Here is a 27,896-nt window from a genome sequence, read left to right on the forward strand (position 1 = left end):
CGCCAGTGCAAACTGGAACAAAAGCAAACCGCATAGTGCCTATAATTCAGATCACACACACAACAGTATTCATTGCACAACAGTTGATGTGGATCTGCAAGACTGAGTCACACTACCCCCCTCCATCTCCTCTCTCTCTCTCTCTCTCTCTCTCTCTCTCTCTCGCTCTCATCACCCCATCTACTTCCCGCCCCGTGCCTCAATATCTCATATCTCTCGTCTTTGACTCCTCTCTACCGGGATGTGCCCTTCTGAATCAGACAGCTATATCTGAATGCAATTCCACCTCGAAGCCAGCAAACACACTCCGCTCCAGGGGTGCACACACAGAGGGGTGCTTTATTGCATGGAGAGCTGTCACACATGCATGACTTCCTATTAGTTTGTTTTTATCTGATGTGAGAAGTTAATTATCTTCTTTTAACAAATGTTCAATCGACAAAGAGAGAATGTTTGAGAAGGGAGTTCACATGTGCACAAGAAACTATTCAGAGAAGCATTTGCTGTTGCATAAACCCGCATGCATATATGATCAGTACCTGATCCAGAAGGAGACTTGCTGTGTCTGGAAAGGGCAAAGCTTCTGGGAGAACTTCTGTTTAAAGACCCCATCTTCCCATAGGACGTTGATTTCATTACTCGGCACTCTGTCACACAACAAAAATCACATTACATGAGTCCAAAAGTCTGAAAATCTAATGAAAGTACTACTATTTGGTAGCTGAAAAATGAATGCGCATTTCAGAAAGTTTTAGTATTTGGTATGTTGCCCTTCTGCTATCTATCAGAAAAAAAGGAAGATATTTTGAAAAATGTCAAGGGAGACCAATGTTGTTTAGACCGTAATGTCCTGAAAGAAAGAAAGAAAGTTCTGGAATGACATGGGGGTAAGTAAATGATGCTGTCAACTAGCTGATTGCTTAATTTTCATTATTTCAATAGTTTTTAATATCACACCATCAAATGACTCTCTAGTTTGATTGCCATCTCAAATCCTCTTTAAAAGTCCTCTAAAACTCAAACTCTTCCCGAAGATAATCCTTAAACTGAAGCACTAAATTAATCCTCCTTCAAAAACAGTCTGCTTGTTCAAGCACATTTATGCAAGTGTGATCAAAAAGATGGCAGTGCCTTAACCCTAAATACAGATCAGAGACTGGGGATTACATTATATTCTCTGCAGACGAAGTGCTGCTTAGCTTCTCGCATGCTCCGTGTTTATCTGTCACATTTTTTGCTTTTGCTGCAATAACTCTGTGTACATAATAAATTCAGAGAGCAATATAACTGTGACACCAGGTATGACAGTAAATGCCACAGTCTATTAAGGCAGGATTTATTGAAGGGCAAGATGTCACTCTACTCTTTGTCTCCATGGAGTTATATTTAGAGAGCAAGTTTCAGACCTTATCTCTCCAGTACTAACAAATCATCTCCTTATATACAGTAAAAAGATGCTTTCTCACAATTGTTAATCACAGCCTTACATAATCGTCTTTATCGACAATACCTTAGAGTATTATGGATCAAATAAAAATTAACATGGGATATCACTGACAAACTGCTGTTATGGGGTACCATTCTGCTCATATTATATTAAATATGTGTTCTTCAGGGAAATCTTTGTCGTCAAAGACTGCCATTTTGGCTCCGTCCATCTCGCCATCGGCATGCTTCATATGTTTCTCTCTCAAAACTCATTAGAACGGCACGTGTCCCTCTACTAGTGCCTTCATAATTAAATCTATACTCATGATTGACTGCACTCGCTCTAATTCACCATGATAAATCATCTGATATTCTTCATTACATTTGTTCTGCACAGTGCAGCTCTAATTCGGTAATAGCCACTGGTAATAACTAATTATAAAAAAAAATAGAATTATAAATTAATCGCTCAGATAGATATATAGATAGATGGGTGGATGGGCATAAAAAAGGCAGAAAGACGGAGAGATGGACAGACAGAAATATAGACAGATGGCAAATAGATGGATACTTTGATGGAGAGATAGACAGACACACAGATGGATAGATAGATTGTCTTTTGTTATTTGATTAACATAAAGGACACAGACTGTATGGTAGGCCTATATTAGGCTGCTGTCACTTTAAGACGAACGCACAGATCCAATATTGATACACATTCTATTTTCTCCTGTAACTGTTAACGTTTGCTTAAGACATAACCGACTGGGTTTACGTGAATACTCGGCAAGCCCGACATTTTGACATATTTTGCGTGTATTTGACCGTTTAGGGGCAGACCGGTGAGTTAATTTAAAGAGGGGTGAAAGTAATGCGGCACAATAATCGTTGATCTTCGTATTTTAATAATCGTTGCAAGCCAAAATCATAGATAGATAGATAGATAGATAGATAGATAGATAGATAGATAGATAGATAGATAGATAGATAGATAGATAGATAGATCGTTTTTACATCCAATGAGGAAATTATGGGGCAAAGCATCCAACAATAATAGAGAGAGCTCTTCCGAATACACTTCAGAAAACTGGGGCGCCTGCTCTTTACTGAGCTCACATCAGCACAGAAGAGTCAAACCGGCAACAGCCTTTGTCTTTCTACACCATTAATGAAAGGAAACCAGACAGAGCCACATACAGATTCTCATTTCCTGATGACAACACAACAGGAAAACAGGAGAGGAGAGGAGAGGAGAGGAGAGGAGAGGAGAGGAGAGGAGAGGAGAGGAGAGGTCTATCTATCTATCTAAGTGGAGACGGCAAAAACCCAGAAGTGGTTGGTGTAGGCGTTAAGGGGGAATATGCCTTTCTTTTATATTCCACATTTGTGTGATGAATTTTTAATGGACTCATTCATAAGTTGCTTATGAACTAAATGGTAACAGGATGTTCTTCATTCAAGATGGGACAAAGAGAAAGTTTCTGTGTAGGTGGAAGATGCCATCCACACAGACCTTATGCTGATGAGATCATGATATGTAGTGTTCTTTTGTTGAAATGGACACAAAGGAAACTACTGAAGAGCTTTACCGCTCTCATCCAACAGGAAGTCATCCTGGTAACGGAACTTCTCCGGGCCGCATGCGATGTAGATGTCCTCCTCCCCGAAAAAATCTTGAAGGCACATGACCTGCGATTGGAAAGAGAGAAAGTCATTAGCAGCATTAGATCCATTACAGCATCTGAATGTCTATTAAACAAAGGCTTCAGGACAGAAACCCTAATGATCAAGGAGCCCAAATCACAGATTCAGCCTTCCTCCTTCAAAAATGAATGAGATGTTTTGGTCGTGATCACCACCCAGAAGGCTTTGCTGAGCACATCTCTAATGTCTTTTTAAGATGAGTAACCACCAGCCCTGTTACTGTTGATTGCCCCTAATCAAGAAGAAGTTAGATCTACAAGCCAAGCCTCAATTCCCATCAGCCCTTTGGCCGTCTATGGGGACGGCTGCAGTGAAAACCTTTTTAAAGATTGATAATTTCAGACAATGAATCAAGGGGACAAAAGGTAAACAAATGCATATATAATCAGCCTTGAGCACAGCACAAAACACACATGGGGAATACACAAGCCCTTTTCAGAGAAGAACCATGACATTATTCCTGTTTTATGACAAAGTATGATTTCTAGCCCCCTAAAGCATGAATGGAGGGAACGGATGATTTTTCATTAGCCAGATGGACACCGTTTGAATTGAAGGAAGAGGGTATAAACACTTTTAGAGAAACATGATTTTAGTTTATTGATTTGATTTGATTTGATTTGATTCCGAGGGGATTGGAAACAGATATTGTGATTTTTATTTGCTATGTCATTCCAGTTATTATAAAATGATTTAAGTGAAAATAAATGATACCTTGTGAAATGTGAATATGAGAACACAATTTTTGCATTTTTTGAAGAAAATGTGACAGAGTTGTTCTCAGTGGTTAAATCATGTTTCTATGCAGTTGGCAAGTAGTTTTGAGCATTTTTAACATGTTGCTAGGTAGTTTCTAAGGTGTTCTCTAGGCCCTGTTTACCCCTGGTATTAAGATGCGTGTTGGTCGATCGGATCACAAGCAGACGAGGGAGACACCTGGGGCCCTATCTTGCACCCAGCGCAATTGACTTTGTACACCGACGCATGTATCATTCCTATTTTGCACCCGCGCAAAGCGCGCTTTTCGCTCCACAAAAGCACGTCGCTAAACTAGGGAATGAACTTGCGCTCCCTGGGCGGTTCAGCGCAAAAAAGGAGGCGTGTTCCGGCGCAAACGTTCCTTCATGCTATTTTGCAGGTTTAGAAAACAATTGCGCCACTAACCAGGAAAAAATAGTTTAAAGTCAGTGGCGCGTTGCGCATGTTATTCATAAGCTATTTTAAGGGTGCATGCTTGGCCATAATCAATGTAGCGTGTGCACAACGCGCATACACTTTGATTCTCTCATCTACACAGAAGCAGCAGTTTTCATTTTTGCAAATCATATATTATTACGATAGATAGATAGATAGATAGATAGATAGATAGATAGATAGATAGATAGATAGACAATTTATTATAAAAGCATACATCTAGCTTACACATTTACCCAAATTATCATACGCCTTTTTAACCGAAGTTAATTTGGGTGGGTTTCTCCATCCCCAACGTCCCTGACGAGAGCGTTGCTCTCCTTGGCTGTGAACCGCTCCTGGCGCGCGTCTGGCAAATACGCCGTTATAATAGGAATCCGCTTTAGAACAAAGCGCGCCTGCTCTTAAAGGGAATGTGAGATGTCGCTCTGATTGGTTTATTTCACGATACGCCCAAACCACACCTATGAATAATGAAGCTACTTCAGACCAACCCATTTTAGATTTGCGCCTGGCGCAAGAGTCATTTATCCCGCTGGGAAAATAGCAACAGCGCCAAGACCCGCCCACAAAGTTACTTGCGCTTTGCGCTTTGACACTTGCGTTTCAGATCGTTAAAATAGGGCCCCTGGTGTTTTAATCCGTCTCTTTTGTCCACTTTCAACCACTTCTGTCCTGATTTCTTCGAGGGAAGGATCTATGGGTGGGTAAATGTATGGACTTTTTCAGATCTTTCGATCTATTGGATGAAATAAGCATGCCATAGTATTTATTTTTTTTCTACTATGGAAGTCAATGGGGTCCATCAACTGTTTGGTTACCAACATTTTTCAAAATATCTTCCTTTGTGTGCAGCAGATGAAAAAATTCATACAGGGTTGAGGGTGATTTAATGATGACAGAATTAAAAAATTTAAGTGAACTATTCCTTTAATTCAAATGGCTGATTCATTTAGGAATGAAGCCAATGAGACTGACATTATGAATCATTGGCTCACTCGATTTGTTAAAAAACACGGGATTCATTCAGTAACGAAAAACTGCTGTGCTGTGTGTTGCTCGGAGATGCACAACAGTTCTACAGTGGCTTTGTTGTAACTGTTTTTATTGACGAAATTGAGCAAAGACAATGTTAACAATATTGTGTCTAAAATGTAGCACAAAATGACCTTCTTGTTTATTGAACTGTTGTATAAAATCAATTCCACATTTGCAATCGTTCAGATACTCGGGTAAACACAGCTTTCTTGCTCGTGTGATATTGCTATATTATACAAATATAAGACAAAAACATTTTTTCCCCCAATATCTTGAATTTTAGGGGCATATAACTGCATTCTAATAGACTTCATCACAAAGTCAGTCATTGCCCTGCATCTTGTTCGTCACTAAGCAACTGTGTGCAATGTAAGATGATGTACAGGTCTGAGCCGGGGTTGGGTGCGTTAAATGCACTAATACTTTTAACGCGTTATTTTCCCCATAATTAATCTAACCAAATTAATGCGGAAAATCGACAGCCCTTAATGTAATACACAGATCTATGATATACAGCATCACACCACGTCTTATTGCCATCTTCTTCCAGTCTAAAGAAATGAGGTATGGTTAACACTGATTGGCCAACACAGTTGTCAACTAGAAGCTCCTTTCACCAATGAGAAACCTTTCGGCACGCCAATTTCTCCGACCTGCAGCTATCCCTGTCTCCTTGATGCAAAAACATGTTGTAAATAGAAATCTTTAACGCTGTTGGCTGACAATAAATCACATTTAACTAATATTTAATGCCTTAATTTAGGCACTGGTCCACCTTGTTTCTCTCCAAGATCCACTCAATTTAAAATTTCTGGCCTTGCCACTGGTTTAGTCATGTTGCTGGGCAGTTGCAAAGGTATTCTGAGTGCTTTAGCTCAGGCAGTTGCTAAGGTGTTGTAGCAAAATTCTTCTCAACAAGCTACAAAAGTGTTTTTAATGATTTGTTTAAGAGGATAGTTCACCCAAAAATGAAAATTCTGTCATTAATTACTCGCCCTCATGTCGTTCCAAGCCCGTAGGACTTTCGTTCATCTTTGAAACATAAACAAAAATATTTTTGATGAAATCTGAGAGCTTTCTGTCCCTTTATTGACAGCTACGAAACTACCGCTTTTACACTGCATAAAGTTAATAAAGAGATTGTAAAACGAATCCCTATGCATTGAGAGCTTTAGTCTAAATTTTCTGAAGAGACACGATCGCTTTATATGATACAGATTTAATGTAGGCTATTATTCACATATAAACATTCATCAACTCACACATCAATTTTGGTAAACGGAAGCTCAAGCATTCTCGTATTATACAGCACGTTTGAGCTTCTGCAAGAACCAATGACTTTCATTCTCGTGTGTTACGCAGCACTTTTAGCTTCCTCAAGAACCAATGAGGTTCATTCTTGTGTGTTACGCAGCACTTTTAGCTTCTTCTAGAACCAATTAAGTTCATTCTCGTATTACACAGCACATTTGAGCTTCCACTAGAACCAATGAGGTTCATTCTTGTGTTACACAGCACATTTGAGCTTCCGCAGGAACCAATGAGGTTCATTCTTGTGTGTTACGCAGCACTTTTAGCTTCTAGAACCAATTAAGTTCATTCTCGTGTTACACAGCACATTTGAGCTTCCGCAAGAACCAATGAGGTTCATTCTTGTGTGTTACACAGCACATTTGAGCTTCCGCAAGAACCAATGAGGTTCATTCTTGTGTGTTACACAGCACATTTGAGCTTCCGCAAGAACCAATGAGGTTCATTCTTGTGTGTTACGCAGCACTTTTAGCTTCTAGAACCAATTAAGTTCATTCTCGTGTTACGCAGCACATTTGAGCTTCCACAAGAACCAATGAGGTTCATTCTCGTGTGTTATGCAGCACTTTTAGCTTCTTCTAGAACCAATTAAGTTCATTCTTGTATTACACAGCACATTTGATCTTCCACAAGAACCAATGAGGTTCATTCTTGTGTGTTACGCAGCACTTTTAGCTTCTTCTAGAACCAATTAAGTTCATTCTCGTATTACACAGCACATTTGAGCTTCCACTAGAACCAATGAGGTTCATTCTTGTGTTACACAGCACATTTGAGCTTCCGCAGGAACCAATGAGGTTCATTCTTGTGTGTTACGCAGCACTTTTAGCTTCTAGAACCAATTAAGTTCATTCTCGTGTTACACAGCACATTTGAGCTTCCGCAAGAACCAATGAGGTTCATTCTTGTGTGTTACACAGCACATTTGAGCTTCCGCAAGAACCAATGAGGTTCATTCTTGTGTGTTACACAGCACATTTGAGCTTCCGCAAGAACCAATGAGGTTCATTCTTGTGTGTTACGCAGCACTTTTAGCTTCTAGAACCAATTAAGTTCATTCTCGTGTTACGCAGCACATTTGAGCTTCCACAAGAACCAATGAGGTTCATTCTCGTGTGTTATGCAGCACTTTTAGCTTCTTCTAGAACCAATTAAGTTCATTCTTGTATTACACAGCACATTTGATCTTCCACAAGAACCAATGAGGTTCATTCTTGTGTGTTACACAGCACTTTTAGCTTCCTCAAGAACCAATGAGGTTCATTCTCGTGTGTTACGCAGCACTTTTAGCTTCTAGAACCAATTAAGTTCATTCTCATATTACACAGCACATTTGAGCTTCCACAAGAACCAATGAGGTTCATTCTCGTGTGTTATGCAGCACTTTTAGCTTCTTCTAGAACCAATTAAGTTCATTCTTGTATTACACAGCACATTTGATCTTCCACAAGAACCAATGAGGTTCATTCTTGTGTGTTACACAGCACTTTTAGCTTCCTCAAGAACCAATGAGGTTCATTCTCGTGTGTTACGCAGCACTTTTAGCTTCTTCTAGAACCAATTAAGTTCATTCTCGTATTACACAGCACATTTGAGCTTCCGCAGGAACCAATGAGGTTAATTCTTGTGTGTTACACAGCACATTTGAGCTTCCGCAAGAACCAATGAGGTTCATTCTTGTGTGTTACACAGCTTTTTTAGCTTCCTCAAGAACCAATGAGTTTCATTCTCATATTACACAGCACATTTGAGCTTCTGCAAGAACCAATGAGGTTCATTCTTGTGTGTTACGCAGCACTTTTAGCTTCTTCTAGAACCAATTAAGTTCATTCTCGTATTATACAGCACATTTTAGCTTCCTCAAGAACCAATGAGGTACATTCTCGTGTGTTACGCAGCACTTTTAGCTTCTTCTAGAACAAATTAAGTTCATTCTTGTATTACACAGCACATTTGATCTTCCACAAGAACCAATGAGGTTCATTCTTGTATTACACAGCACATTTGAGCTTCCACAAGAACCAATGAGGTTCATTCTTGTGTGTTACGCAGCACTTTTAGCTTCTTCTAGAACCAATTAAGTTCATTCTTGTGTTACGCAGCACATTTGAGCTTCCGCAGGAACCAATGAGGTTAATTCTTGTGTGTTACACAGCACTTTTAGCTTCCTCAAGAACCAATGAGGTTCATTCTCATATTACACAGCACATTTGAGCTTCTGCAAGAACCAATGAGTTTCATTCTTGTGTGTTACGCAGCACTTTTAGCTTCTTCTAGAACCAATTAAGTTCATTCTCGTATTACACAGCACATTTGAGCTTCCGCAAGAACCAATGAGGTTCATTCTTGTGTGTTACGCAGCACTTTTAGCTTCCTCAAGAACCAATGAGGTTCATTCTCGTGTGTTACGCAGCACTTTTAGCTTCCTCAAGAACCAATGAGGTTCATTCTCGTGTGTTACGCAGCACTTTTAGCTTCTTCTAGAACAAATTAAGTTCATTCTTGTATTACACAGCACATTTGATCTTCCACAAGAACCAATGAGGTTCATTCTTGTATTACACAGCACATTTGAGCTTCCACAAGAACCAATGAGGTTCATTCTTGTGTGTTACGCAGCACTTTTAGCTTCTTCTAGAACCAATTAAGTTCATTCTTGTGTTACGCAGCACATTTGAGCTTCCGCAGGAACCAATGAGGTTCATTCTTGTGTGTTATGCAGCACTTTTAGCTTCCTCAAGAACCAATGAGGTTCATTCTCATATTACACAGCACATTTGAGCTTCTGCAAGAACCAATGAGTTTCATTCTTGTGTGTTATGCAGCACTTTTAGCTTCCTCAAGAACCAATGAGGTTCATTCTCATATTACACAGCACATTTGAGCTTCTGCAAGAACCAATGAGGTTCATTCTTGTGCGTTACGCAGCACTTTTAGCTTCTTCTAGAACCAATTAAGTTCATTCTTGTATTACACAGCACATTTGAGCTTCCACAAGAACCAATGAGGTTCATTCTTGTGTGTTACGCAGCACATTTGAGCTTCCGCAAGAACCAATTAAGTTCATTCTTGTATTACACAGCACATTTGAGCTTCCGCAAGAACCAATGAGGTTCATTCTTGTGTGTTACGCAGCACTTTTAGCTTCCTCAAGAACCAATGAGGTTCATTCTCGTGTGTTACGCAGCTTTTTTAGCTTCCTCAAGAACCAATAAGGTTCATTCTCATATTACACAGCACATTTGAGCTTCTGCAAGAACCAATGAGTTTCATTCTTGTGTGTTACGCAGCACTTTTAGCTTCTTCTAGAACCAATTAAGTTCATTCTCGTATTACACAGCACTTTTAGCTTCTGCAAGAACCAATGTGGTTTGTTCTTGCACATCAAGCATGTTCGGTTGCGCTTCTGTTTATGTTCGCTTATCAATATTTATATGTGAATAAAAGCCTAAATTAAATCTGTTCATCATATAGCAATCAAGTTTCTTCAGAAAATTCATATGGATTATTTTTACGATCTCTTTATGAACTTTTTGAAGCGTCAAAGTGGTAGTTGCGTAGCTGTCAATAGAGGGACAGAAAGCTCTCAGATTTAATCAAAAAGATCTTCATTTGTGTTCCGAAGATGAACGAAAGTCTTAAGGGTTTGGAACAACATGAGAGTGTAATTAAAGAAATGTTTTTGGTGAACTAACCCTTTAATCCATTCAGAACACAATTGCCTATAGCAGCATGCTAAGCACTCAGAAAACAAATTGTAAGTCTGATTGCTTGCAAATGTAATAGCACACTTCTCCTCAACAAGCTGCACAATTTGATGTATCATTCAGCACAAACAGATGAATTATGCAGCAAAGTTCAATAACTAGAGTTAAATGTCACAGAAGTCACAGATTAATGCAGATCAATTTATGGCATTTTCAGGCGCAAACAACATTAGTTAAATGGCATGGCACAGTTTACAACATGTGGTGTAGGCTACTAAGATACAAGAAAAAGAAGAGGAGGATAAAAGGGACTGTTCTGAGAACTATATGTCCAAAACAGCAGGAGCTCCGGCCTTAAGGATCAGAATTTTTCTGATGTTTTTCACCAAGCGGTTCCACATCAGGGCACGCCACGGATCGGAAAGACCTCTGGGATGAAGGTGATGTGCGAAAAGAGAGTGAGAAAGTAAGAGAGATGGAAGCAGGAAAGCGTCAAACACAGGCTGACGGAGATAGCTGTCTCCCAGAGCGAAAAAGTAGCTTTGATGTCGCAAAGAAATGTAAAAACAAGTTCGCTTATGCAACGACTGTGATCAGAAGTTCTCTGTTTCTCTAAGTGGAACAGACAAAGTGATCAAGCTGGCACAATAAATGGCAGAGATATCCAAAGATTAAGTGCTTATAACATGGATTATTTCTGAACAGCAGCTTTGATGGAGATGTTAAAAGTTTGGCAAGGACGTTAAATTAAATATTTTTTGTTTAATTTTCCATTAAGCATGCAATAAACTTCAAAATTTTAAATTCTTAATTATTTTCCCTGAAAGAAAGCATAAATTATTAAATTAAAATGGTATGTTTTGCAGGTTAGATGGGCACAGTCTCCCCCCAAAGGTAACTGGATAGTTAGTTCCCGTTTTGCAATGCTTCAATTGCGCCATCTAGAGGAAAATGTGGGGTAGCGCATGATGGATTTGTCTTCTGTTGTGCTGCTGTAGAGCAACAGACCTTATTCACAGCAGCGCCATCTTTGATTTTTTTACGGGAATGGATTGTTCTGTTTACGAAACTCAGCAAAAATATATTTAATATATAACATATAACAATATGAGCTGTGGGAAATTATAAGTGATGTTGGAGCTTTATACAGCTTTTTACAGCGTATGCCATTGAGAACACGGTAAGTCTTTCTCTCACAGCCTCGCTTTCCTGTCATGGCGCTGCTCTGAATAAGGTCTATTCAAAACATTGAATACTCTTTATTATTTGCAGTGAATATGTGCCTGTTAAATTCATTACTAGAATAGAGTATTTACCTAAATTAAATAGTGCAATGATTTATGAGACTACTAGGTGTCGCTGTTTACATACACTAAGAAAACAAGAACAGCAATGAAACTGGCCATATTTTTGCATGTAAATCTAATAAAAATTATCTGGCAAACTTGATATTTATTGATTCAAAACTTCAATGTCAGTAATAAAACACTCAAACATACATTTTTCATTACTCTTTCACGCACAAAACTAGGTCGGAAAATGTGTCTTATACAGCACCCTTATTAGCATGAGCAGTACATGTTTCAAATTATTAATTATATAAATTATATTTAAATTCAATTATAATATTATAATATAAAATTATAATATTTTGACATAGAAATTGAACAGTTTAAAACAAAGATACTCTGTAACGTAAAATAATAATAAAATAATAAATGTCAACTTAAGATGAATAGGATGTTTTTTGGAACAAAAACTTAAAATGCTGATCTAATTTGGACCCCACTGAATAAATAAACTAAATTTTGTGTTTTGAAATGTCTCTTAAAGGCAGTGTTTTGCTGCAGTACAGATGCTCCATCTTTTTCTCACCCTCGGCTCTGCTAATTCAGCAAGAAAAAAAAAACTGTGATGTGCTATTTTTAATCACTCTCAGGAAAGTTTCACAGAGGAACAGAATTCTGTACAAAATGTTTGGAACTACTTGAGGAACTGAACAGAAAGTGAGGCCAGTCTGGGTTATATCTGCACAAGTACAGACGTCATCAAAAAGGAGGACAATATGAAGGACAAAAAAAAAGATCCAAAAATAATCCAAAATTAAGGTGATGTAAAAATATTACATTATTTTGGTATGAGAAAGTGGGAAAGCTGATCACCAACCAGATATTTTTTCTTTAACATGGCATGATATATGGCAGAACCTGATTTTACCAAATGCAACATGTTCTATCAACATCTTTGTTGATCCTGGATCAACATTCCAATCAACCAATCAGATTTGAGGGACAAATTTACAGTTTATGTCAAGTTTAGGCTTACAACCATGCAGGCTGAGGTGCTTCTATATCAGTGTTATTCACCTATCATTTCCCTCTGATTTTAGGCATAATTTAAGGGCAGGGTTAGGTTTAGGATTATGGTTATGGTTAGGATTACATTTTGGGACAGGAATGTTGTTCCAGGATCAACAAAATATGTTGACCCCTAACTCTGCAAAATCTGGACATGTCATGATATTAGCCCAAGGCAGTAAACAATTTGAACTGTTTGCATCAGTTTGATTTTATTTAAATAATCATATTTTCAAAATACATTTATTCAAAATATTTAAAATCACCATGAATCTGGTTATTGTGTATTTAAAACACATTCAGTTTATTACTACTATTACAGGAATCTTACCTGTTTCTTCCTGTTTCATTTATGTATGCATCACATGAAGTTTATTAGTTTATGTTAAATAAACAATGTGTTAAAGATTTGTAATCAAAATGGATGGAAATTTTATATGCAATTCAAATACATAAATCTTAAATGTAGGCCTACAGTATGTCAGGTTTATGTTTTGTTCTAAGGACTCTTATGTTGATATTCTGTTTTGCTTCCTTTAGTTCCTGTTTCCCTGCTTTGTTTAGTTTCGGTTACTAGTTATGTCCTTGTTTGTTTCTATAGTTATGTATTATTCTCACCCGTGTCTTGGTTTCCTTTGTTTTAACCCTGTATTTATAGCCCTGTGTTTTAGTTGTTCTTGGTCAGGTTTCATTTAAACATAGTGTGGTTTGCATTATTCTCAGAGTGATCACTGGATTATTAAGAAATATATTATTTATCTAATTTTGAGTGTACAGTCAAAATGTAAAAAAAAATTGGAAGGTTTTTTTATTTATAACAATGCTATTAAACAAGTTTTTGTTAATTGAATGAAAGCTGAAATAATAAAATACATGAATAATAGATGAAAACTTAAAGAAAAAACAACAACAACAAAAATGTGAAATGTTGCCTTGGCAGATAGCTGAAATAAAAACAAGTTGAAGCACTCAAATGACTAAAAACTAAAACTGAAATAAAATAAAATGAAAAATAAATAAAAATATTTAATAAAAAAACATAATTACTAAACTTAAACTAAAATCTAAAATATTAAAAGCTAATTCAAAATATTAATGAATACTATAACAATAAATAAATAATACTAAAATATCACAGGTCCACAAAAAGAACAATAATGTGTATTAAGAAAATAAAAACAGTACATTTTTATGCCATGTTGACCTTTAAAACTATTTATATAAACTGTCTTCAAATACATGAATGTTAGTGAGAGGCTAAAATATGTAAATGTTTGTGAGAGCAGCACCATACAGTCATTGGTTGGACAAACAGAAAGCCCCGCCCCAAACTCATGCCATTGGTTGAGCCAGGGTTGCTATGTCAGGCCGATCAGAGCCAGTGTTTTTACTTTTCAGGGAACCTACAAACAGATTACTGATAGTAGTATCTGCATATTAAACCGAGAAAGCTGAAAATATTCTACACACATCAACTCTAAACACTGCGGCATTTCACAGACAGCCCTCGGGTAACCTCACTATGCTGAGCGGCGCTGTCCTTGGTGCTGAGCGTCTAGCACTGCAACAGAGACATTTTTTTCCAATCGACAAAGCGAATAGACCCACAAGATGTTATACCATGTGTTTGCTGGCAAGAGACAGAAACAAGCTATGTTTGCAGTCAAATGTGGAGAGAAATAACAAGTGCCTCAAAAGTGCAGCAATAGACACAAACAAAAACAAGGGCAAAAGCGTCTCCTCCCTTACTTTCTCAAAGTACTCATTCAGGGTTAAAGTGCAAGTACCAGACTGGTGGTTAATCCCGTCGGTATCAGGTGATGGGACCCAGATTAGTTGTCCCGGTCAAGAGGACATGTCTGTTGCCATGACATAGGTGAAGTAATGTGACCCGCATGAAGGATCCAACGAGATGCCAGCTCATGCTTTCACACTCATCCTCAGCCCATGTGGACGCCCACAGACCTGCACATGCGTGCGTGTGTAAAGCAGCAGGGAGTCTGTAGGGGTAGAAATGTAGAACATCACACCGCAAGCTCATATACAGCCATCCTACACACATATGTGCGTGTTTGTGTGGGTGTTTGTGTGTGTAAATGTGCGTAGAGGGAGTGAGGGAAGAAAAGAAGGCCTAACAAAATGAGGCGGTATGACAGCATTATGATCGTGGGAGGCTCGTGTCTCATCAAAACAGGCTGGTCCTTAAGCAGAAGAAGCTTATCAGACAACAGATTGAAGTAATGCCCACCTCCATCTGAGTGTTCCTCAAGCCTCCGCACAGCGTTCAAAATAACTGATGTCTTTAGCTTGTTTTGCATTCGGATGAGATGAATTTGACGCCCTGACATTTGATAATGTCAAATTTGAACCTGATGACATAGTTTTATGTCATAGGTACATCTTTTAGGTCCAGGACTTTCTTTCTTCTGTGGAACACAAAAGGAGATGTAAGGCAGGATGTTCACGTTCTTGTTTTTCCATATAATGAAACTATGTGATCTCTCATGCTCCAAAAAGAACAAAATAGCATCACAAAAGCACCATTAAAGGGATAGTTCACCCAAAAATGAATTACTCTCTCATGTCATTCCAAACCCATAAGACTTTCGTTCATCTTCAGAACACAAATGAAGATCTTTTTGATGAAATCGGAGAGCTTTCTGTCCCTCCATTGACAGCTACGCAAATACCACTTTAACGCTTTATATGATGCACAGATTTAATTTAGGCTTTTATTCACATATAAACATTCATCAACTCACACATCAGTTTTGGTAAACGGAAACTCAAGCATGTTTGCTTGACGTGCAAGAACCAATGAGGTTCATTCTTGTGTTACGCAGCACGTTTGAGCTTCAACGAGAACCAATGAGGATCTTCATTTGTGTTCCGAAGATGAACAAAAGTCTTACTGGTTTGGAACGACATGAGGGTGAGTAATTAATGACAAAATGTTCATTTCATGAACTTACACTTTAAACTTGTCCGTATGACTTGTGAAGACTTCTGAAATCACACCTTTGCAGCTCAATAACAGCTTTCATAACATTGAAAATATGTCACTTTAAGATGCATGTCACTATGTTTGATGCAATGTTTTTCACATTCACAAAAATATTAAGACGCACAAATCAGAATGATTTCTGAAGGATCATGTGACACTAAAGACTGGAGCTGCCTTGGTCAGCATAAGAGACTTCTTTCAAAAACATAAAAAAAATCCCCAAAGTCGTGTAAATTTTAGTCTGTTCCTCACACAAAACTATTGTATGACTATTGGACATCTGCTTTTATTATGCTTTTTGGGGGGTAATTTTTAAAGCAAGAGCAGCCTAAACATTTTACCCAATATCTCCTTTATGTTTCACGGAAGAAAATCATGTATGGTTGAAATGATAAGTGGTAAACAGTGACAGAAGTCTCATATTTGTGTGCACTGTTCCTTTAAGAGCACCAGGAGTCATGGGAACAGCCCTAATAAAGTCACTGTCTGCTTCTTCAGATGAATTAGCTGCCATCTTTATCTCCTAAATCAGGCCTGCTAAATGCCAAGCAGACTACAAGAGCAGTTACATAAGATCTCAATTACATAAGACAGATTCTATGCCAGAAGTGGGAGGAGATCAGGATTAGTTTTATTATTACAGAACTGCGGCGAACGATAAAAAATCATGTCCTCCGAGAAAAGGCTACAGGAAAAGTAGCAGCTTCAGATGATCAGACTGTTCTCTCAGTTTCTTCGCTCTCTCTTTGATGATAGTCTCACCAGATAGTCTCTCATTAGAAAGTTCAGTGTGGATGTTATTATTACAGAACACATTAAAAGATAAGGGTGTGATAATGATGATTATGATGAATTAATTATGAGCGTTTCTCAAAGAGATCATTTTCAAAGTCATCTAAGAGCATTTAAAGCAGCAACACTTATGCAATACACAACATTACAAAAGAGTAATGAAAAACAGAACATGAAAAAATAAAGCCAGTAGGGGTGCACGAGTTAACAAGACAGATATAAATGCCCCTAAAAGTTTGGCTTCCATTATGCGCGGTTTTGGCAGCAGACCCACATTAAAATTATTTGCATTGAGAGCTCATTTGCTGAGCAAACACACACACACACGGTGCTTTCATGCCCCAACACAAGCTGTTGACTCAAAAGTTCACATACTTGTATACACACACACCTGGTTGGAGTGACTCAGCAAAAGCAGCAGACTGACTAAAATCAGATCTCTAGATACCTGCTGTTTGACACGCTACACCCTACTCAGAATAAATGAGGATGGATGAGCTAAACCAACAACTGCACTTCTTTTGGTGGGGGGGGGGGGGGGGGGGGGATTCACTGCAGTTTATTTTCAAATGCTGTCTGTGTTGTTGTAGCACCAAGTTTATGAAATGAATTATGCAAATAAGGTAACAACACAAACATGCTCACAAAATCGTCGAAAGCAATCTGCATGGCACAATTCTCAATCTCAATGAGTCAATTGTGAGTTCAATGTTACCAGAAAATGCAACAGACTGGCGTACTTGGCGAGAATGTGTTTTTGCTAATTCTTTCTATGTAAAGGTGATAGACGGACGTGTTTGACCATTGCGCCTTTGTGTCTTTTGCAGCATCTAATTCACACAGAACGTGTTTAAAACATGAGATGTGTTCATTAAAGGGATAGTTCACCCAAAAAGGAAAATTCTGTCATCATTTACCCAGCCTTAAGTTGGTCCAAACCCACATAAATGTCTCTGTTCTGCTGAACACAACGAAAGATATTTTAAAGAATGTTTGAAACCAAAGTGTTGTGGGGCACCATTGACTTCCATAGTCATTTTTTTTCTATACTATGAAAGTCAGTGGGTCCATCAACTGTTTGGTTACCCATATTCTTCATAATAACTTCCTTTGTGTTAAGCAGAAGAAAGAAATTTATACGGGTTTGGAACAACCTGAGGGTGAGTAAATGATGACAGAAATGACAATGACTTGTTTTTTTAATGCAGCACAGCGCTATTGCAGCACATTTAGCACCACGTACAGTACAAAAGTGGTGAAATTTGCCCTTTTTAGTTTTTACTAAATACAATACATGAGAACATAACTGAAACCCAGATTAAACTTCAGTCCTAGATTGGGTTGTTAATCCAGATTTGGATTTTAATATGGATTTAACAGCAGAAATTCTGCTGACTGCAAAAACTGGGGACAGTGAGACCATATGCCAAAGGCAGAATATCTGGCCCTTTCATTGGAGAGGAGGGGAACGAGAGGTGAGGAGAGCTTGAAAGGGGGTAAATGGCCCTCCAGACAATGGAGACTGAAACACATGGTTAATTAAGCAGGGTGTGCGTATGCAATGGGGCGGAAAATCTGTTATGTCCGTATGACAAACTCCAGGAAGAGCGAACACATGAGTGATTGCCGATTACATGCCTGCTATGTCTCTGCCTCGGCCTGAAGCATATGCCACAGGTCATTACGAATCAGTTGCAGTATGCAGGACACGTCTGCCTGGTTATTTATGTGTCTGTGTGTGTGTGTAAGTGTGCATGTGTGTGTGTAAATATAGGCTTAACGGATAAGAACAAGAGAGCAATGTCCTAAACCACTTATCGTACGTCTACCTCTCCCTCAGACTGAACTCCCCACACACTCCGACACACACTACTGCCCACAGTGACGTCACAAAGGCTCAGGCCGTTACTAAGCAACTGGATCACATCGTCATAGAAACTGTTGGGGGGGGGGTGGGGGGTGATCAGTTTCTTTGGAAGGAGAGATCATAAGGAAACAAAAAGCATGGATAAAATTAGCTCATGTCCAAAGTCCTGTCCTTTGTGAGGAAAGACAAACCAACACTGCACTAGTACACCGCATAATGTTGACGATGGTAAAACGGGTTAAGTTCTGACACGTTAATTGTGAATTTCAGCTGCATGCCCTCTTTGCTCCGTCTGTCAGCAGTGTCCTCCAGAAGCATTGCACCACAAGCAAAACTCTGAGTCTGCACTCAGTAGAACCAGAAATGGATCCAGGTCCAGGATCCAGGTCAGTGGCCATCTGAGGGGACAAATCAGATGAGGCACAGGAAACTTATGTAATTCGGAACTATCTATATGCAAAGCACCTGAATCAATCAATAAACTAGTGATGCTTGTCAAACTCGTCCTACCGTGGGATACTAATGTGTTGTGGATAGTTGGCGGGATGTTGCTTTGTGGTAGCTAGGGTGTTCTGGGTGGTAACTAGGTTGGTTACAAGCTCTAGTCAAAAGGAATGATCCCCATCTCTCTATGGTACTCATTCGGGTGTCGCAAATCTAGCTAAAAATAGACATTTAAAAGCTAAACTATCCCCAAAAAAAAGTTTAAAAAAGTTCCAATAGTAAGGTGGTTTAACTGTAGCACAATGTTGGGTTTTATATTTCAAGAGCGATTATAACATGGACATCACTAATAAACACATATTTCATACCAATAATTAAGACTGCAAATAATATGTGCGCAAAAACTCTGATCATTTCTGCTGATATTAAACTGACACTTTTATCAGCCAATAAGAATGTACACTTCCGTTCAAAGGTTTCCAGTTGGTAAGATATTTTTTAATGTTTTATAAGGTTTTTGCTCACCAAGGCAAAAATAAATCGTAAATATATAATAGCAAAAATAGTAATATTGTGAAATATTATTGCAAGTTTAAATTGCTGTTTTCGGTTTTAACATTTTTAAAATGTATTTTATTCCTGTGATGGCAAAGCTGCATTTTCAGCATCATTACTCCAGTCTTCAGTGTAACATGATCCTTCAGAAATCATTCTAATCATTCAAGACACCAATTTTTATCAGTGTTGAAAACAGTTTTGCTGCTTAATATTTTTGTGGAAACCGTGATGCATTTTTTCATGATTGTTCGAAGAACAATTTTATGCATCCTTGCTGAATAAAAGCATTGATTTCTGTCAAACAACTGTACTGACCCCACACTTTTTTAGTGGTAGTGTATTACCAGCTCTATTTAACACTAATCATCTTCAAATCAACATAACCCACAGAATTCCACAGATCTTTTTTCATGAAATCACTCCAGAAATAGTTTATAAATGGCATGCCACTGACAATTTTCATCCTATAAATGCCAACCGTGTTTTTAGTGAGGTCTCTTAGATGATAACTCACACAGCATTCAAGCACACACACATTTATATAGAGCCGTAGTATGTTTTGCTCTATTCTGGTACAACATCACTGCGTTTTACACCATAAAACCTGTCACAACCCATACTTCACTTCCTATAGTAAAACTCCAGAGAGAAGTCTCACCATATGTAGGAAGATGGAATAAGACCTTGATCTACTGTCTCTGGCCTCATTATACAGGTTATCAGAAAGGTGCCATGAGACTCACGCAAAGACCCAAAAACCCAGATCTCTCATGATCCTGAGCTTTTTCCATTCATTCACATTTAATTTCCACATAGAGACATAGGCTACATGCGTCTCATATGCATTCTAGCATCTGATGTCTATTTTTACAATCACGACAGGTGCTACAGACATCAGAGAGGCAGATGTTGGTTCTGTTATAATGAATAAATCACTGAAGATGTCAAGGCCTGTTGTCAGATATATGAATTCAGACTCGCATGAACAGAAGGAACACACATTTGCCATACGACAACCAAGTAACCAACAGGATCTGTAGCTTGAAGAAACACATTTACAATTTTTCAATCACGTTCATCCTTAACCTTCCTCCCATGTGAGTAATCAGACTGCAGTCCATTTATAATTAGCTTTCCAATCAACTCAAGGCATTTCTCTCTGCTTTCTCTGAAATATGCATCTCTGTTTGGAGTACATTTTACATTATACTGAACCAGGGCAGGAGATAAACATGTTTTAATTCACAAAACTGAAAGCAGAAATCCATATTTTTCTTTCATATGGCACAGGCAGGTTCATTTACATATATTAACACAGCTGAAAATGCTAAAACGTATGGTTTGTTGAATAATATCCTGACTCAGCTCTATTACCAAACTCTCACTTAGCACATAAAATGTAATGTACATGGATTTTCTGAAGAAAAATCAGAAATTTTTTGGTAAACTTTGCAAAAACAATATGAGCCAAGCGCAAAAAGGCTGCAATGATGCATTGATGCATCCAACAAAAAAAACAAAAAAAAACAGCACAGTCCTGTAATGTAGAAGATAATGAATTACTTCATGCTTCAACAACACTGAAGTTATCTAAAAATTGCTTTAGAAATTCCATTAATCATCCACAGATTTACTTTTGTAATTCAAGCACAGCAACAATAATGTTGACATATCTGCGTCCACACCTGGATCCTGCATTCAAACTGAACAAAAAACAGGAAATTTTACTTTTATTGCTTTGTTGATTGTACACCTGAACTCCTCCACCTCCTGTTTCACTTGTTATGCGTTCATCTTTTTTTCTCTAACCCACATAGATCCTTCTTCTATCTCCTTTTACTTTCTCCCTTTGTCTCTCCTTCCTGGTTTCTGTTGCTTCTGTTCATAATTGTATCAGGACAAAATCGTGTGCTGTATCTGTGTCTGGCCAGGCTTGTTCAATAGACGGCTCCCTCAGGCCCAATCGATCCTTGTTCTAAAAATAATGCTAGCCATAATGCTCTTACTTTATCTGGATGGAGACCAGGGCTTTGATGCCTTACTGCATAACCTCTGCTATCAGATTATACCAGAGGGAGAACGTCTTTTTTGAATAATGTTTCATGTAACTGAAAGGATTTCATTTTATTTTTGAAATACATATTTGTTACTCAATACAGCTACTCTAAAAAGCCAATAAATCGTCTTATGCACGACTGCACATTCTATGAAGCATCTGCAATTCCAATCTGTCTATGCTCCAGTTTTCCAAATTCAAGGTGATTTAGAGGGTTTTCAAATAGAAAAGATGAAGTCTGAAGATCTGAGACACTGGCAGAGCCGCCAGCACAGATATGAATGAAGAGAGGTAACAGATCCATGTGCAGATTAATTAGTTTTTAATGAATTTCAGCCAAATGGCGTCTCCTTATTTGCACATTTTACCTGGCTGAGCAGAGACACGTTCAGAGATGTTCATGTACAGTGCCATTCATACACTGGAATATCTGGGATTTAAATTTAAATTTAAACCTGGAAATAAATAGAAGGTTTTAGGATTTAGATTTTGAATGAAAAACATTATGATGTCAAATGTATAAGAAAAAATTAAGATTCTAGGCTACTAATCAAATAAGCAAACTTGAGACATTAGTCATGTGACTCCTTTGTAACAAAAAGTCACATTTCCTTCCAATGAAGCACATGATGCTCAATTCTCATTCTCAAACTGAAGCTCATGTAGCTTGAGTGATAAAGGGGACAAACCAAATACAAATATAAAATACATTTTAATAAATATAAATACATTTGAAAAATTTGTACTCAAAATGTTATCCTGATAATATAATTTGCTACAAAACAGTGCATTAAATTATATTTAAAAAAAAATGAAAATAAGCACTTTCACAAGTGAACATTTGAACAGCACTGTATGTCTGTGGGGGTTATTTACAAAATTATGATCAAATATTTTTTTTACAGCAGAAGTTTGTGTGTATATATGTATATGTATCGTAGTATTTATCAGAGTAGTACTTTATGCACATGTGTGTGTCATTCTCAATGCGTGGGGAGGGCACAGCTGTTTCAAAACGGCACGAAAAGGTGGGAGGAATTTAAACGAGAGCATGAGTTATTTCTGTATGCTCTGAGACACCGGTTCTCTCTTTTTGAGTCTGCGTGGGCAAAGACACAGATCCCCATTCATAAACTAGACTCAACCTGCCATAACTCTTGCTGCAAGTTAGGCAGAGATTTCTGCTGTAGCATTTGAAATAATGAGACTTCATTATTCATAATTCAAGGCTTGTGGTATGAATTCATTTCAGAGATTAAATAACAAGGGCCACATTGTTTGGATGTTGAGCCCCCATATTTCTGGGATATTTCTTAAGGGTTAACAATTCATCATAACACTTTTAGGTGTTATATCACTATCTATGTTTGAGTCAAATAATTACAATCACATAGGAAGATTAACCCAGCTGTTGATAAATGAATCATTCCTAACATTTTTATTTCACTAGCATGTCAATTATCTCGGACTCCCAATGTGCAATCCCAGTACGGTTTCAAGTTTTCCGTGCCAGTTCAAGAGGTCGGCTTACATAATAAAACTATTAGTTGTCTGAGGTAAAAACACATGAATTAATGAATCAACTCAAAACAGATTTTCCAGTATGAAGATTTCCATTAATAAATGAGCAATCCTACCTGTTTTCCCTCAAGGGTGTAGATCCTCTTGACAACGCCAGAATCAAGCTTTATAGCATCTGTAATGTCAGTGAGAACTTGCTCAAAGGAGTGGGCCGTCTTCTTGTTGAGGAGGATGCGAACTGCCTTCCGCGGCTTCACCCCACTGCGGATGACAGTGACCAGTTTGGGTCTGATGAAGTCTTTGCCCTCTTTGGACTGCGGTCCTGATTTCGAGCTTGCTAGAGATGTTGGGCACTTGCTGGAACCCAAAGCCCTCACATTCACAGACCAGTTAGGGTTGTTGATGTTGTTGGAGTAGTCAAGTTTTTTAAAGGCTTCGGTGGAGCCACACACATAACTCTCACCTATAATCATCAAAAGAAAAAAGTGGTACAATGTGTTTTACATCTTTAATACATATTATGTGTGTTTGACATTCATTTTTAGGGTAAAGACCTGAGGCACTGCCTGGCACTTTTCACTGTAGAACTGTCATGCCTGTAAAAATCCATTGATTTAAGCTAAAGTCATGCAGACTTAAATGCTCATCATTGAGTGGCCTAATTTTTCATCCTTGTCGTCACATCTACTGCTCTAATTTTGAAAACAGAAACCAAATGCATCCAAGACTCTCATAAAACAATTTGCAATAACAGACTATTACAATAAAATCGCCATTCACGCGGAATGCTTTCCTGCATTACAAAAACTAAGACGCGGGGCAGCGAAATAGAAATCTCGAGACGTGTCAGCACTCTTGTGGCAGTTCGTATCTAATTTATATTTTGGCAAATTGCTCGATAATTTGTATGAATTTTTATGATCTCATACATACTTTTTTGTATGATCCCAAGATGTGCTCAACAGTGCCCGCCCCTTTTTCAGCAGCACTGGTTCCAGGTTTTTTGTTGTTTTTTTTCCATTCATTTTTCCCATAGGGATTTTAAAGTCCCCATGAAATCAAAAGTTTTTTTGGCTTTTAGTATGAATATGTTAGCCTTACTGTTATCTATAAGCTAGTGTGCTCCAAAACAATGACAAAATTCACATTTAGAAAATATAAAAATTCAAAACTTGAAGTCTCTTACTTCTGCCAATATGGATCAATGATTTTGATGACATCACTCTGCATTCAGCTTCTCATCGGCTTTTCTGTCCAATCAAATGCTCTCTAGAATCTAAAGTGTACCGCCCCCTACATTATAAATAGCTGAAGCTGCAGCTAAAATTGGTCACTTGTTAACACATTTACTATTTTCTACGTGGTGAATGGCACATAATGCACTAAATAGGGGATAGGGAACGGGCTCAGACAGTGTAGGTATGCTTTCCATTGGGGCAAATTAAGTCTGGTTTCACGTTATTGTCACGCGAACCGCCGCAGCGGCGCACACAGTCTGCTCCGGTCAAAAGACACGTCGTATGAGCGAGTCGCAGAACACAAAACATATCGAATGAATCCATTTGAATTCTGCACAGAATGCTATATTTTAAAGCGAAATGGAGGAGATTAGGAGGAGAAACAGTTAAAGATTTGGAGGAAACTGCTGCTTTACCGAGACGCTATTGGCTACTTTGAAAAAGGGGAGGAGCTGTTTGATATGTCCCACTCTGTCTTCCTGTTTCAGTGGAAATTACATCAGAGAATGTCTAATAAGGCGAGAAGTTTCACTCTCAGTACACTTCCGGCTTCTGAACTGGTTGCAGTTCCACTCTGATTCCATATGAGGGCGCTCACAGGACGAGTGCAGAATGAATGGAGGTCTATGGCGCTATACCAACCAAAATCCACTTTTCTCAGGATATAATTTTTTGTCTAGTAATTTGAATGTTGTATTCGAAAGGATATGCAAAGAAATTACACATTGCTGGGTGTTAGATTTTTTAGAGTCACTTATTTGCTTAAAAAAATGTTTTAAAGTGTCAATGACACATCGTACGACCAGAGATACTGCTTTACGGCAATACTTCAGTCTCTATGGTGCTTTCGCGCTCTGCACTTTCTTTTCTCTCGAGGCATCGACAACACAGCTGACACAGGTAAATACACGTGCTAGACGAGGTTTTGTTTTGTTTGTTTCTGGTCCCGCTTCGGATGCCACGATGCCATCAAGCGGTATCTCTGGTCGTAATCAGTCCTTCACTGACCAATCAGCGTTCATTAGCAGAATGCTAGCATGTTATGGGCAACAACAACTCAACCTGTAAGAAATCGAAAGGACATAAGTACTCGTTCATTCAACTTTCGACCTATAACCCATGTTGAACTTGCAAAACCTACACTCAAATCTGAGATTTCTCAACGACAATCGGGTGAAAGAGACAAATTTAGCCGTCTAGCCCCATAGACTCCCATTCATTTTGCACTCATGGCGATCGCCCCCAGTGGAACTCTGGTGAAACTACAACCAAAATTCGGTACAATAGGACTTAATAGGGAGTGGGCAGGCTCTCCGTAGACGGGCTCTGATTACATCAACACATTGAATAACGCTGCATAAAGGCACTTCAGTGGGTCTTTAAAATAGTATTAGTTAAAGTTATAGGCCATGAACCAAGCCAGTCAGCTATGGTGAATCACAACACTACAAACTTTGATTTAAAGCAAAAGAGTTTTTGAAACTCAGACAAAAAGACAAAGGTACAAGACTGTGGGAAAGAGGGAAAGAGCTACAATCCCATGAATTACTACTAAAAATACTCAAATGTTGATTATATGTAGCCTATAAAAATATAAATGGGCTGCATTAAAGAACTTCTTACCTTCCACCAGCTGTTCTATGCTGGTGATTTTTTTGGAACCATCGATTGCGTAGATGATTCGGACCCCTTGGGGCAGGTTGACGTTGTCAGAGAGGGTTCGGGTCAGGTCGGCCAGCAGAGCGTCAAAGGTTCTAATGCGGTCCGATGAGATGGCATACACTATGCCGTTGAAGTACCTGTCACCATTGCGGTAAAATCGCACTTTCTTCGCCTTCTTCTCCGAGCTCAGCGTTTTGAGGGTGCGCGTCCGGTACAGGCTGCAGTGAGCGCTGTGAGTGGGGCTGAGCAGCCCGTTCGTCCGTCCCGCGCTTCGGCTATGGCGGTGCACTTTGTCCCTCTCGTCAAAATGTTCCTCCATGTCGTCCAGTCAAAGTAGGGCTAAACCGTGAAAATTAAATGTGGAGAAAGGAAGTTACCAAACTAGTAAGTTTAATCCTGGCATGCTCTTTCAACCCAGTGACATAGGCCTAGATGTCAATTGAAGTCTCGTCTGAAAATAACCTTTTAATGACAGCTTACATGTTTCTTGGAGCTCGTTAAATCCTGCGTCTGTCATCCTGTTGTCTTTAACAGTCTTACTTTGACATGGCAAAACACTAACGTGTGATATTTGAAAACCTGTGCAAAAGTGTATTATTGTGTGGGCTAGCTACATGAATGCATTGAATAGCTGTTTCTTGATTTCAGGATCAATGATCATTAAGGATGTCTAAAAATCCTTGATCGAGTTCAAAACACGCCATGTTATTGGAATTAGATCTTTATTCATATTGCTTTCATGCGTTTAAAAAATATAGCCTATATTTATATAGGCTAAATTTTTACAACTAGCCTATTTTAGATTATTAACTCTAAAATAGATTTTACTGTCAAGTGTAAAGTACATGTAAACGAACACTTCATCGTATTTTTATTTTGTTTTGTGTTTTCCCAAAAAGTTTTAAACACTTTTTCCTAGTAGGCAATTAAAAAAATAATAATAATTGAAGCAAATTCATTTTTAGTTAGTAATATCAAGAGATTTTTTTCTACCTGAACATTTCATAAAAAGATCAACATGTGAATAAAATATTTAAAAACATACAGACACAAACAATTAGCCTATTTTAAATAAAAGAAAATATTTTATCAAAAATACATCACATAGACAGTTTGACTACGTTGCACAAACATATAAAACTTACTTTTAATTCTGAAATAAAAACTTTTAAGTCATTTTAGTTTGAGTTGAATTTCTTAATATATTTTCTAATAACTTAGATCCGGACAAAAATGAACGTCACGTCACTGACCATTTAACAAAGACTGATAATCCGAACTATTCAAATGAATTAGAATGACCAAAACAACATTCTAACAGACAGGTCAAAATATTTGCGAGCTTTTCGGACTATTTTATTTTTCTTACAGACAATAAATAGACCTTTCTACTTGCCTAAAGGTGAAGATGTAGGTAATATTCAAGATTTCTTCTGAATGGTGACGATTCAGATGTTGAGTTGTGCTGACAGGAGTCGTGATGTGAGCCCGGCACCTCCTTTGTTGTCCCGCAGAGGAGGCTGGCTGGTCGGTCGGCAGCTGCTGCTCTTTCTCTCTCTCTCTCCTCCGTGTCTTGCATTGGCCGCTTTATCATTGAGATTCAGCCCCGCACCGCAGACCTGCCACAGCCATCCCTCCCCACACACACACACACACACACACACACACACCCCGCCCCGTTCCTCTCCGGTGAGGCTGCTCTCGAAGCTCTGTCACGATTCAGAACGAATATGTGTGGCTTGCTTGTAGCCTACCCACTGCTCAAACTCTCTTTTATCATTCAAATAATATTTACGACAGCAATTAGTGTCTTAAATGTAATGTAGGTCCATACTGAAATTACATAATTATGAGATAGCCTACATTGTCTTAACCTTGACTCTACATAATAGCATGAATAAGTATCATAACAAATTATAACGTAATTAACATCTGATATGACAAATTACAATTAATTAAAGGGATAGTTCACCAAAAAAAAACTTTGTCGTTGCAAACCCGTAAGACCTTCGTTC

General features: G+C 38.3%; 1 protein-coding gene across 3 annotated transcripts in view; it reads right to left on the bottom strand.

Moving 5' to 3' along the window:
- The window catches only part of dclk1a (doublecortin-like kinase 1a), a 55,734-nt gene extending 28,258 nt beyond the window's left edge, over positions 1–27,476 (bottom strand). For 2 of the 3 annotated variants that reach the window (XM_084104356.1, XM_084104359.1), the window contains exons 1-5: positions 27,278–27,476; positions 25,843–26,220; positions 23,098–23,444; positions 3,018–3,117; positions 540–647 (exon numbers count right to left, since the gene is read on the bottom strand). In XM_084104356.1, the coding sequence (XP_083960482.1) occupies positions 540–647; positions 3,018–3,117; positions 23,098–23,444; positions 25,843–26,200 (913 nt within the window). In that variant the 5' untranslated portion in view covers positions 26,201–26,220; positions 27,278–27,476. The remainder of the gene's footprint in view (positions 1–539; positions 648–3,017; positions 3,118–23,097; positions 23,445–25,842; positions 26,221–27,277) is intronic. The other variant, XM_084104357.1, reaches the window with a different exon arrangement.
- Positions 27,477–27,896: the final 420 nt, after the last annotated feature.

This window comes from Abramis brama (genome assembly GCF_963993115.1).
Source record: "Abramis brama genome assembly, chromosome: 25".
Taxonomy (NCBI): domain Eukaryota; kingdom Metazoa; phylum Chordata; class Actinopteri; order Cypriniformes; family Leuciscidae; genus Abramis; species Abramis brama.